The 14,386-nt window shown below is 39.8% G+C and overlaps 1 protein-coding gene across 1 annotated transcript in view; it reads left to right on the forward strand.

The window, feature by feature from the left end:
• The window catches only part of LOC109911998 (peptidase M20 domain-containing protein 2), a 38,272-nt gene that overhangs the window by 1,770 nt on the left and 22,116 nt on the right, over window positions 1–14,386 (forward strand). Inside the window, 1 exon segment of the mRNA XM_048596728.1 lies at window positions 10,047–10,195. Within this exon segment, the coding sequence (XP_048452685.1) occupies window positions 10,047–10,195 (149 nt within the window).

Here is a 14,386-nt window from a genome sequence, read left to right on the forward strand (position 1 = left end):
TCTATACCTCTTATTATTTTATGAAGTTCTATCAGGTTGCCTCTCAACCTCCTATACTCCTGTTGGGTGGTGGGGGGTGGTGCTAAAGTCCCAGCCTTTCCTTATAACGCAAACTTTCCATAGCTAGCGATCCTGTGGCTCATTTTGAATAAATTTGATGTGACTGGAGTGTGTACTCCAGTATCATCCTCGATTTGCTACTAATTAAGACCTTCACATAAGCATTTAATACCTTCTTTAAGGCCCTTTAACACCAGCAGCCTGCTATTCTGACTTCCTCTCTGACAAGTGGTTGGTTTTTGGCTGCTAAACTAGGGTGACCTGGTTTCTAAATTGTGCAAATGAAGACTACACCCTCCAATGTGGAGGTATTGGTGTTGGACTGGGGTGGACAAAGTCAAAAAACACATGATACCAGGTTATAGTCCAACAGGTATATTTGAAGACACAAGCTTTCGGAGTCTTGCTCCTCGTTCAGGTGTCAGTGAGAGGAATGGCATCAGATACAGCTTTTATAAGCTAAAGATCAAAGGATCATAGAACTCGTGCGAATGTGTTGAACAAACTTAAAATGGTTGTTAAATCTCTAATCAGTTAGAATGGATTAATATGCATTTCCCAGAAATTCTTTCAAGTCACTACCCTGAGATAACTAAAGGTTTTGTTAGTATATCCAGAGGTGATATCCCAAGTCGGACAATACATTTTAGGTGTGAGGCCTTGTTTAGAATCTGGCTGTGTATTAACTTGGAGTCAGACTGGTTTAATTTCCAAAGCAGGAATTTATAAAATGCCACATTGTCTATAAATTGTGTCTATTTTGAACAAAATAGAATGTATCTGTAAATGCAAATTCACCCCATAGATTTGTGTGGGTGTGTGTGAGGGAGAGACAGAGTACGTGTGTGCATGCACGCGGGTGTGGGAGGGGGAGCACGTGGGATGGAGCAAGCGTGTGGGAGAGGGAGCGCGTGTGAGAGTAGAGAATGTAAAATGTGGTGGTGTCACCTGTAGTGTGACATGAACCAAAGATCACTGTTGAGGCCATGATCATGGTACCGAACCTGGCTATCAGTCTCTGCTCAGCAACTCTGCATTGTTGTGTATCGTGAAGTCTGTCTTGGAGGATATTTACCCGAAGATCTGAGGCCAAGTGACTTTGACCACTGAAGTGTTCCCCCGCTGGGAGGGAACAATCCCCTCTAGCAATTGTTGTATCAGATGCCACTTCTCTCACTAACACCTGGAAAAGGAGCAAGACTCCTAAAGCTTGTGTCTTCAAATAAACCTGTTGGATTATAACCAAGTTTTGTGTGATTTTTGACCTAGTTCATTTGCATAAATTGACGGACGGAATAGCAGGCAAGGCAGTGACTGGTAAAGGCTGCACCTCTGCCCTGGCCTGCAGTGCCCCCTTGACGTCCACTGTCAAGACCTGAAAGAAAGCAATATACATTATTGCCAGATCTCCTGAAGCCTGGGCAAATGACTTATGTATAGGCTCATGTGGTGCAGTGGTAGTGTCCTATCCCTGGGCTTGAAGACCCAGTTTCAAGTCCTACCTGCTCCTGAGATGTGTAATAATATGACTAGCCAAGTTGATTTTTAAAAAGAATATTGGTCACAGACACTGCTGACCTCTGATTAGCTGGCAGCTTCTTGCAGCCTGGACTTTGAAATTCCTGATTTCACTAAGAAGCTCACTTCTCAGTTGAGTACCTCTTAATGGAGCTTGATCTGGCAAGCTTTCCCATGGGAGATGGGAATCGGTTGGCCCTGAAGAAGTCTCCCTTCACATTTGATTCATGGAATGCTAAATCTTGGCTTGTCCCACTGACTAAGAACTTAGCATTTTCATAACATTTTTAGTTGCAATTTACAGCCCTTCTTATGCTGAGAAGAAACCTGTAATTGATGCTGTTCCCATTCAGACTGTGTCAAGAAATAATTAGAAAGGTTAATGACATCCTCTTGTCATTGTCCACACACTCACCATTGAGTCAGAGAAATGTACAGCATGGAAACAGACCCTTTGGTTCAACTTGTCCATGCTGACCAGATATTCTACATTAATCTAGTCCCAGTTGCTAGCATTTGGCCCATATCCCTCTAAACCCTTCCTATTCATATACCTATCCAATTGCCTTTTTAAATGTTGTAATTGTACCCTCTGCCTTCACCATTTTCTCTGGCAGCTCATTCCTTACACGCACCACCCTCTGCTTGAAAAAGTTGCCCTTTAGGTCCCTTTTAAATCTTTCCCCTCTCACCTTAAACCTGTGCCCTCTAATTTTGGACTCCCCTACCATAGGGAAAAGACCTTAACTGTTCACCCTATCCATGCCACTCATGATTTTATAAACTTCCATAAGGTCGCCCCTCAGCCTATGATGCTCCAGGGGCAAATACCTCCAGCCTCTCCTTATAGCTCAAACCTTCCTATCCTGGCAACATCCTTGTAAATCTTTAATGAAACCTTTCAAGTTTTACAGCATCTTTCCTATAGCAATCTTCCTATCTCTTTATGTACATCAGTTCTAGAATGGGCCAAGGAGCAAGAACCCCCACCTCGAGTTAGTCAGCACACTACAGTGACTTTTTAAAATGGTCTTGAGAAAAGGTAGTAGTAATCGCAGGGATAAGTCTTCTGGTGCTGCAATCAGATTCAATAGGAGAACAAAGAGGGAGGTGAAAATTATGGGTCAAGTTCTTCACAGTGCTGACTTCAGCTGGACTCTTCATTACGAATTCAGACAGTGAGACAGAAGCACAACAAAAGTCGGTCTGGATGCTTCCTGGGTCTTGGTGCTGCGTCCTGACTTGGAGAAGGAGCAGCCCGTGACCACATATTCCACTGTAACATGGCGTTTGCCATCTGAGCCAATATTTGTCAACTGTATGTGATGAACCAAAAGTAAGAATCACCTAACTGATGCATTCATGAGCTTCCCCCTGCTTTCTGTTAAGTTGTGATCATTTGAAAGTTGGCATTATTCTGTTAAGTGCAAGATGCAAAGCTTTGGCAACATGATTCTTCAGCAAAACAAAAACTTCATAGAACTTGCTGCCATAAGGAGTAGTTGAAGATCATAGCTCAGATATATTGAAAGAAAGTGAGAAAAACACAAAGCTGAAAGAAGAAATGGAAGGATAAACTTTGAGGCAAACCTGTGTGATCTTTATTAATTACTTAATGAATGCAAATCTCTGAAACAAGATAATAATCTTATTTTCTGAGTTTAAAGTCATTAATCGACTACATAATGCACAGAGGAGTCGCTCCTTGTCAAGGTGTAGTATAGCTTGTATTCTTGCAAATGCAGAAGGGATTTAGACTGAGGCTGTATCTATGGTCGTTGGCTGTGCAGGGGCCTGACTTTTCTTGAACTTGTTCAGTGAGGTGCGGAGTTCAAAGCTTTCCATTTGACAGATGGCAATTATCATAGGAACTTGTTAGTCACTTGTCATGCTTTCCATTCTTTTATCTGTAAATCATCTGCTGGTGGATCCTCCACAGGAAGGGCTTAGGTAGTGCATCAAGGTCAAAGGGTTACGAATAGGTCATCATTGAGTGGGTAAGTGAGATACAACACAAATGGTTTCAACCAGTTTGTGAGTTTTTGTCAGACAGCAGATATGTTACAGGTTGTGTTTACAAGGGTGGGAAGCCAGGGGAGGGATGTTTAGCAGATGCTTCCAGCTTTACACGTAGTTACAATCAATCGAATACCATCAAATGTGGATGATCTTGGCCAGATAGGCACACAGTACTCTGTTGCAGAATATGAGGCCTAGTGCTAAGGCCCAAAATGTGGAAGCAGTACCCATAATAGATCTGGCATTTTGGCTTTGTTACTGGTTTTGACCTTTTGCTACTGTTTTCTTCAGATGTTCCAGGAAGGGCAAAGTCTCATTCCAAAGTATGTTGGGTTGGAATCATGCTTTCTTCTCTGACTATCCATGTAGGTATACAATTCATCTTTGATATTGGAAGGTGGAGTACACTAGGCATGGTGAGGAATTCAATGTGCTGTAATTGACCATCAATTTAATAACATCTTCTTTGAGGACCTGGACCAGAGTGCACGGAGGTTGGTTGGCACAGGCACAACTTTTGTGACACGGTTCACTGAAAATGTTGCAACTCAGCTGTGTGATATAAAGTGAGAATAGTGCTGTTGGTGTGTACAAGCTCAACATTCCTCTGTCTTACAAAGATGTTATAACATTTAAACAGTGTGTACTGTATGCATGAATTCTGAGTATTTTTAAACGTTAAATCAAGTAAATACCTTGTAACATTCTGATTGGAGTGTAGTTTCAGATGTTTACTTCTGTTGCTGTGTAGCCTAAATGTGGCGCTGGTGTATGTATCCTACTGAAGCCAAAAACATATTCAGGAAGTATTTCACAGTACTGGCAAAATATTCTGTATTTTGTTTGGATTTGGACTTGATACTAAATCACAGTAAGAAAATTCTTGCTGGGGGAAATCACCATTCCAGCAAAATTTAGAATGTAAAACCAGCAAGGTTTATTGGACATTAAAGATTGACGCGTCACGTTATGACATGATACACAAGTTCCATACATATTTACCGTCTTTCCCTTGTATCCCATGATTCTGCAGTCTTCTTGGTTCATTGAACCTGGTGTCTTGACTCATGATGTAATTCAATACTTAATTTTAAAGTTGTTGGTTAAGTTTATATGGAAATTTGGGATTCAGGAGCAAGTTTATCTACTACCCCTGTTTTTTGTGGAACGTTGCCAAACTACAGTATAGAAAGGTTTGAAAATAAAAAGGCTTGAGAAGACAAGATTCATGGTAGTATTAGTCTGTATGTCTGACGGAACTAAATGAATGTGAATGGCAATTTTCAAATGTAAGACCAAACCAAACATCAAGCTCCATGCAGGAATTTCTGTGTGTGTCCATGGTACAGGTTTAATGAATTGGGATACAGTGAAATTAGGGATTGATAATCCCAGGAGATAGGCATCCTTTTTTTTCCTATATAAAGAATGCATTTATTAGTGTGAGACATGTTTAAGTCCCTTGTAACTGTTCAGATCAAAAAGTGCATTTGGAGGCTTCAACGGTCAACTTGTACACCAGGATCTGAGGTGAATTCTCTAATTTTTCATCTTATCCCTGTAGAAATAACCTCTAATTTTTGGTTAGCATTTGTTATAGACTTATTAATCTGCATTGTTACTTTTAGCTATTTTTGTATTTCAACATCCCTTTGGTCCTCTACTCCATTTAATTCTTATTTTCCAAGTAAAACATGATCTTAGATTTCTTACTAAAATGTAGTACCTCACACTTGTGTGATTAAATTCATTTGCCAATCATGTACTCATTCTGAGGAAGGGCCACCAGACCCAAAACGTTAACTCTGTTTTTTACCTTCACAGATGCTGCCAGACCTGCTGAGCTTTTCCAGCAACTTTGTTTTTGTTCCTGATTTACAGCATTTTGGTTTTTATATGCTCATTTTGCAAGTTTAGTAATATCTTGTCATTTCTTGCAATCCTCCATTAAACTGACCACTCATGCCTTCCCCTTAATTTGCTATCACGTGCAAACTTAGCACTTGTCTTTGATTACATAGTTTATATCACTAATATACATTGTAAATGATCCAATGGAACCCCATAATCTACTTCCTGCCACTCTGAATATTTACACTTCACCACTCTCTACTTTCTGTCTTGCAGCCAGTTGTCTATCCCTTATGTTATTTGTCCTCTGATCTTATTCATTAGTTTGTACTTCTGAAAATCTTAAGAGTTACTTAAAATTGTATACTTAAGTATACAATGAGACCCCGTAGTCCTCTTCAAGAATTCAGCGAGAATGGTCAGCAAGACTTGCACCTTTTGGAATTAAAATTGATTTGAGAATTTCTGGGCAAAATATATACTTTTTCAAAGCTTTTCATCTTGCACTGATTAGGATCATTCAGAAGAAATACCAAAGTAAGAAAACACCAGGAATATTATATAAGAGAGCTGATTGGTTGGCAACTGGACTCTTGATTGGGAGAGGCATTGCTATGAAAAATACATCTGTTAATGATAAGTGACAGTTAACTTCGAAGTTCTGTTTAATGTAGACTGGTTAAGCATTGCCCTGCAAAATGAGCTAGAGAATAATTGTCACCTATTTTATTGAGCTGAGACAAGCAGTAAGTGTACGTATTCTTACTGTATACAAGAAAAGATTGTATATAATAAAGTATACAGGTGTGCTGTTTTTTATTGGCTGACACCTCTTGCAGCAGTTCCAGAACACAGACAAGACAACATGGACACAGATTGGGAATTCTGGTGGGGTGGGGTTGTGAACCCCAGGGAGGGGATAGAAGTCATCAGTAACCACAGTGGTGGTGTTATTTCTGTTTAGCCTTTACAGGGTCTTCATGTATGATTAGGCAATACTTCTGTTGGCTCCCAGAACATAAGAATTAAACATGGGTAATGTAGTCCTGAAAAATTCAATAGATATTTATTACAGCTCCAGGTATGTATATATATATTGCCATCACAGACACTTAACCCTTCAACGTATCATGCCTCAAGTGGCCCCAGTTAAGATGAAGACTGATACCTTTCTACCATCAGGATAAGGTGATGATGTTGTGAGCATGTCCCTTAAAGTATACTCCATAATACCAATGGGATACAACCCAACAGGAGGGGGTGATGGATTTGGGTTTTGGAAGTCGGGTTGCCATTTTTGTAACACTGTCCCTGAAGTACACAGGGTAGCCCCAAAGTAGAAACCACCCTTTCTGCTTTTTCAGATTTGGGAGCAGTAATTTGTGAGATTCAGCTCACTATGTGCGTTGCTGTATTGCCAGTTGTGCTTCATTTTGATGGAGTTACTATCTCATTATTTTTAACCATCTTTTAATTGACTCTTGTTCTGAAACTCCATGTATTCCCTGGTTATTCCTTTCTTAGTTTACTTGGTCCTATTCGTTCCCTGTTTCATTTATGTTAGGCTTACTTCAGATATAGTCAAACTTTATCCCCATTTCCACTAATTTTTATCAGTTTATAGTCTTTTCTACAAAAACATGGGAGCAGGAAAAGGCCATTTCGCCCTTCAAGCCTGCTCCACTATTAACTAAGTATCCAGATTCCACTTTCTCACCATACTCTTTGATCCCTTTAACCCCTTCTTGAAAACATTCAATGTTTTGGCCTCAACCGCTTTCTGTGGCAGAGAATTCCACACACTCTGGGTGAAGAAATTCCTCTTCAACTCAGTCCTGAATTGCCTATCCTGTACCCTTAGACTGTGACCCTCAGTTTTGGACTTCCCAGTTATCAGGAACATCCTTCCCGCATTCAATTTGTCTAGTCCTGTTAGAATGTTAAAAGTTTCTGAGATCCCAGTCTCATTATTTACCTTCTCCACTTGGATACCATTCCTATTCTGGTTCAGTTGGAGGCCATTTCCTTGGTACAACTCCATACTGCCCTAGTATTGATGCCAGTGGCCAATGAAAAGAAGCTCCTGTTTCCCACAGCAGACCTTGAATTGCCCTGATCTGTCTGACTTCATACCAGTTTACGTATGGGTCAGGCAACAATTAAATGTTTATCACAATTGAGCCCCTGCTTTATAATTTAGCATCCATATTCCACACTTCATCACAAGGATTTTTTCCTTGATCTTACCTACGTAATTTGTTCCAACTAAAAACCATCATTGTATTTTCGTTCTACAATTCTAGATATCAAAGCACCTTGCAGAGTTTGGGCCCAGTGCAAGTGTTAATGACCCCTGTAAAAAAGAGTCTTGTGAAATAATCCTGTTAGCTCATATTTAATAAATGGCTTATAAAGAATATATGTGTGTGTTGCTATTTGTAAATTTTTGGCCTGATGTTGCAATATACAATTTGTATTCATTTTTTTTTACCAATCTATCCAGAAAGCTTGGTATTTTGCCACCTGGTTGTCATTTTATTTGAACTATCATGTACCGTGAGCAGTTCTATTGGAGCAAGCTGAAAGCTATAGCTACCGTTTGAAGCACTGTTCTACCATGATTATTTTCCGTTGAAAAGCTTTTCGGTTTGGGACTGGGAGTTATTGAGTCTGCAGATTTCTGAACAGCAGATCGACCATCACTGAAGTGATGTCATGTGGTTCCTACTGAGTTCATTAAAATGGACAAGGTATATAAACATACAAAATAGGTGCAGAAGTTGACCATTTGGCCCCTTGAACCTGACCTGTAATTTGATAAGATCATAGCTGATCTGTTTGTATTTCTAATTCTATATCCCCATCTATATCTGTTAGCCCTTGATCACCCCACCTATCAAGAATCTGTCTACCTCTGTCTTAAAAATATTCAATGACCCCCACCTCCATTATCTTCTGAGGCAGAGTTCCAAATTACACAGCCCCCTCAGGAAATGTTCTCCTGTATCCTGAAAGAGTGACTCCTAATTTTGAAACAGTGTCCCCTATTTATGGACTGACAGATAAGAGGAAAACACCCTTTCCATGTCCAATTTGTCAAGGATCTTATAAACTTCAATCAAGTCACTGCTAACCCTCTAAACCCTAGTGGAAACAAGCTAAGCCTGTCCAATCTATAGACAGCGAATAAAAGAGCCCACTCAGTGCAACTATCAATCCAGTAAACCTTCTCTGAAATTTCTCCAATGCATTTGCATCCTTCTTTATGTAAGGAGGTCAAAAATACACACGGTATTCAAGATGCAGTCTCACCAGTGCCTTGTATAACTGAAGCATAATATCCTTAGTTTTACATTCAATTTCTCTTGTCATAAAGAATGGCATTCTATTACCCATTACCCTTGATTGCATGCTGTGTCTGCATAGTAACATTTTGTGTCTCATGCGCCAGAACATCTCAATCCTTCTGCACCTTGGAATTCTACAGTTGTTTAATATTGTGTTATTTTTTTCTTCCTGCCAAAGTGAACAACTCCATGTTTTATCACATTACTCTCCATCTGCCAAATCTTTGATCACTCGTTCAGCCTATCCATATCCAACTGAAACTTCCTATACCATTATTATGTAATTAGCCTAAAGGAATTCCTGGCACCAAGGGAATGGGGGAATGAGTGAGTAAGGGTTAATTGGGTGTGAATTGTTTGTATAAATATGGGGAGCTAGTAATCAGTAGGGTGTTAAGGTTTCTAGAGTGTGGTTCATTGAAATAAAGCTCTCACTGACAGTGTGAGCTTCCTTTATTAATGGGATGAGGACATCGCTGGCCAGGTAGCATTTATTGTCCATCCCTAATTGCCCAGAGGTAGTTCAGAGTCAACCACATTGCTGTGGGTCTGGAGTCACATGTAGGCCAGACCAGGTAAGGATGGCAGTTTCCTTCCCTAAAGGACATTAGTAAACCAGGTGGGTTTTTCCCAACAATCGACAATGGATTCATGGTCATCATTAGATTCTTAATTCTAGATATTTTATTGAATTCAAATTCCACCATCTGCCATGGTGGGATACGAACTTGGGTCCCCAGAATATTATCCGGGTCTGGTTTAACAGTCCAGCGATAATACCACTAGGCCATTGCCTCCCCTAAACATTTTGGACTTGGACTCTGATTAAAAAAAACACTTAATGCCTAGTCAGTAAACACTTGAGTTTTTGTTTTCAGCGATAACCTTTGATATAGTACCTTCTCAAATGCTTTCTGGAAATCCAGGTATAGTACATTGACAGGGTCCCCTTTGTTCACAGCTAGTGTTATTCATTCAATAAATTGGTTCAATTGTTTTTGCATATAATGTTTTAGATTGCCAGTTATGTAGAGTCATGCCATTTTACAGTCAATGTTTCAAACAAACTACAGGATATAATGTGTAGTTTATCTTATTTTGCCAATTTATATTTGCACAATGTTTCACGTGCTGTTTTACTAGCCTCAAGGTGATTTAATGTGTTATTTTCACCAGATTATGTGAAAAACTCTGAATTTCATTGTTTCCATGCCCTTCCCTCATCTCTTCAATCCCATCATCGTAATTTAGGTTTCAGTGATTGGTACCCCAGCTGAAGAAGATCGTGGAGGAAAAATTGATCTCATTGAAGTGGATGTATTTAATGATCTGGATATGGTACTCATGGCCCACCCTTCACAACAAGATGTTTCTTACCTGCCAAGTGTTGCTTTGAGTGAGTAAATCACATAGTGGTTGATTATTCTTTTTGGATCTTTCTGAAAGAGATTACATAAATTATCAATACATTAATTGTTACTGTTGTATTTCTTTTTTAAAAGTGAAAAATGTATTGAAAATGTAATTTGTACGTGTATGGAATGCTTTTCTAAATTTACAGTAGCTTTAAGATTAGTCACTGGTAGTTTTATTTTGAAACTTACATTTCCTCATATTTTCTCCTGCCTATTAAAATTTGACTTGACTATTTTAAAAAGAGTGCTTTCGTTTTCATTTACTTTAGTTTTCTTTCAATGACAATTCATTTTTCCAAAGCAGTTAAAAAATACATTTCCACAATACTTCTTTTAAAAAAGAGCTTCAGTATAGCATATTTTACATTCTTTGGTGATCTGAAGTGCATGATAGTCAGTTAAATACATGTGGAAGTATCATCAGTCTTCTAAGAAAACGTGGCAGTATATTTACTTTCACCAGCATTCCAAAACTAGTATTGAAATAGTGTTAGATTGTTTTTGTTTCTGTGTTTAAATTGAAGCTTTCAATGGAACACTTCGTGCACGTAGTCACATATGATAGTTAAATTTTATCAGTAAAATGTAACTGCACTGTAACTGTTATTGTAAATAACTACAAAATATGTGCATACACAATTTGTGATGTTGATTGTGGGATATTCGTTGTTGATTTTGTTCAAGATACTGAGGGGGGTTCTCCAGCTGTTCTTCAAATAGTGCCTTGGAATTTTTTACGTTGACCAGAGACAAGACCTCAGTTAACATCTCATTCAATAGATGGTAATTTTTGGCCACCAAGCATATTATGCAGATATGGTTGTTGACTTGCTCGCCAAGCTGGTAAGTTTGATGGCAGACGTTTCGTCACTATTCTAGGTAACGTCAAGAGTACACCTCCGGTGAAGCGTTGGTGTTCTGTCCCGCTTGCTACTTACGTGTCTCGGTTTGCTAGGGTGGGTAGATAGTAGTTGGTACATGGGATCCAGCTCTACATCTAAACCCAGCACTGTCAGACAGATAGTAGCCCCAACACTAAGTAGAAGGAATGAAGGAAACACATTCAACACACTAGAGAGGAAGGCCCTACAACGACTCCAGAGAGACAGGAACTTTGTGGACAGAGGCTGCATTACTGTCATACTGAACAGAATACAGTACATCAAGAAAGCAAATACTTTACTTGCAGATACCAACATCTACTAACAGATGGCGATAGACCCAACACTGCAGCTAGAAAATCGTATTATAACCACCCTGAGGAATCTACACAAAACGGGTGAAATTAGCAAATTTGATTACCAGAGAATGAAACCAGAGGGATCAAACATACTCCATTTCTATGGATTCCCCAAGGTACACAAGCCAGAGGTCCACCTCAGATCCACGGTCTCACTTCTGGGTACACTGACGTACAGACCAACGAAAGAACTACAAAGGAGACGGAAATACCTAGTAGACGGCTCAAACTGCTCCATCCACTCTGCCCAAGAATTTCTCAACATCATAAGAACGCCAGACTCGATGAGGACGAGATCATGGTCTCCTTCGATGTGACTGCACTATTTACCTCCATAAACATCCCCCTAGCTAAGGAAACACTAGCCTCGTTACTAGACAGACCAGGGATACAGACACCCGACAACACCAACAGCAAAGACAGCACCCCAACCTACTGGATCTGTGCCTCACAATGCGCTTCACTTTCAACGGCAAGGTATACGGACAAATCAATGGAACACCCATGGGATCATCGATATCAGGATTAATAGTGGAAGCCGTAATGCAAAGACTGGAATGGACAGCCCTTCTCACAATCCAACCAAATCTATGGATCCACTATGTGGATGACACATTTGTTATTAGCAAACGCTGTAAACTGGAGGAAACCCATCTACTCATGAACAACATGCTCACTGGCATAAAATTCACAAGGGAAGAGGAGAACAACAGATTTCCCTTCCTGGACATAATGGTCAAACGTAAGGCCAACAGTGAGCTCCAGACTAGCGTAAACAGGAAGGCCACCCATGTGGATCAGGTACTCAACAACAACAGCAATCATTCCAAACCCACAAGGGGAGCTGCATCAAAACACTGATCAAGCGAGCTACAACACACTGCAGCACCCCAGAGCTGCGCAAAGCCAAAACAACAATTACTCAAAAAGCATAGATGACAGATACCTACACAACAGACCCCAACAGGAAGATGCAACACATCCAGAGACTCTAGTCAAGCTACCATACATTACGAACACATTTGAAATGACCACCAGATTACACCACCCCTAGGAATCATGGTAGCCCACAAACCAACAGCTACACTACAGCAGCTACTGATGAGAATAAAGGATCTGACAACCACAGCTAACAGAACCAACATTACTTACAGGATATCATGCAAAGACTGCCAAAAACATGACATGGTGCAAACGGGAAGGCAACTAGCCATCAGGATTCACGAACATTAACTAGCTACCAAGAGACATGACCAACTATCGCTCATTTCAATACACGTGAACAAAAAGGGGACGCCAATTCAACTGGGACAACGTAGCCATCCTAGGATAAGCCAAGCAAAGGTATGCACGAGAAATCCTGGAGGCCTGGCACTCAAACCGGAACTCCATTAACAAATATGTAGAACTGGATCCCCTATAACAACTACTAAAAAACAAATCCGGAAGTGATGCCACCCACCCCAGCAAACCGTGACACATAAATAGCAAGCGGGACAGAACATAGATGCTTCACCAGAGGCGCACTGATGATGTTACCTAGCATGGTGACAAAACATTTATGAACAAACTTACCGACTCAGCGAGGAAGTCAATAACCGCATCAGCAACCCGAGCTACAAATCTTCCCAAAAACCTTGAATTATGCAAATATGGTTGTTCAATGATTATTTTACTTGACGGAGAACATACAGTCAAAGTCCATCATGGCAGTTTGAGAATTTGAATTCAGTTCGTAATCAAAATATAGCTGTTACAAATATGTGACCAAGAAGCTGTTGATTTGCCACTTAGAAACTAAACTGCTCCATTAACGTCGTCCTTGCGCAAGGAAATCTGCCATTCCTGCCCCTTGTGGTCTGTATTTGAGTACACTCCCAACTCACATGATTCAAACCCTCAGTTCTCCAGGCAACTGGGGATTGACAATAAATGCCAATCTGGCCGGCGGCACCCATAACCCAAAGTCAGTTTTTTTAAACAAAAGAAGCAAAAACTGTGGCAGCTGGAATGTGAGTTGTGTGGTAAATCTACTGATGCCAATTTTGATCTTACTCACGATTCTGTTAGACTGACATAAGTTAAAACCAGTCCTACGGTTGTAGTTCATCACATGTAGTCCCAGTATAATCAACAGCATTCGTATGTTTATTCTGGTGTAATGCAAGCTTTGAACTTTTAATTCTTCAACCTCCCTCAGCTTTAATATCTGCTTCTGTCACAGCACAATCCCATATATACTGGATTTCACAAAATAAGATCCTTCTTTCCACCCATTTCATTATTTGAGTTCCCTTAGAGTGAGTCCATCAATTTGTGCAGATTTCAGAGGCTGTAACAGTTGTATTTCTAGTCAATCAACAAAGATAATGTCCTTTTTTAAAAAATGTGAAGTTCCCTTTCTCTTCCTACTTTAATCTGCTTTAGATTATAATATGTGAAGTAGATTCAAGAGGAAATATTCTGGACGGTTGTCATTACCTACCCAGAAAGCAAGGTCTGTCCATTTTGGTAACAAATCTGAATTCACTTGGTACCACGTTTATTTGAAAACAGTTCCCATAAACAAATCTGATTTTTGCTCACCTCACTTTTCTGAGAGCTGTATGGCAGCTTTCCCAAATTTCAAATAATGTTTTTGATTTTTTGAAAAGTCAGGAGTGTAGCTTCAACAATTTTTTTTGGTGCAATTTCCGGAAGAAAACCAAGTATTGTTTGATGTTTTTGAAAGGCTATGGGTGATTATATAGGAAACAAAATATCATGGTGTATTTTTCACTTGGAGCTGATGTGCAGACTGAAATTTTGGCATTTAACCTTGTGTTTGCAAACAGTGTCTAATGTTCACACATGCAAGCTAAATATGGAACTTTCAGTTCTTTGAAATGAAGGGAGCATTACAAGGTAAACATTTGTAACTTAATGTTCCACAGTGG

Source organism: Rhincodon typus, chromosome 5 (genome assembly GCF_021869965.1).
Source record: "Rhincodon typus isolate 14 chromosome 5, sRhiTyp1.1, whole genome shotgun sequence".
In the NCBI taxonomy this organism is placed as follows: domain Eukaryota; kingdom Metazoa; phylum Chordata; class Chondrichthyes; order Orectolobiformes; family Rhincodontidae; genus Rhincodon; species Rhincodon typus.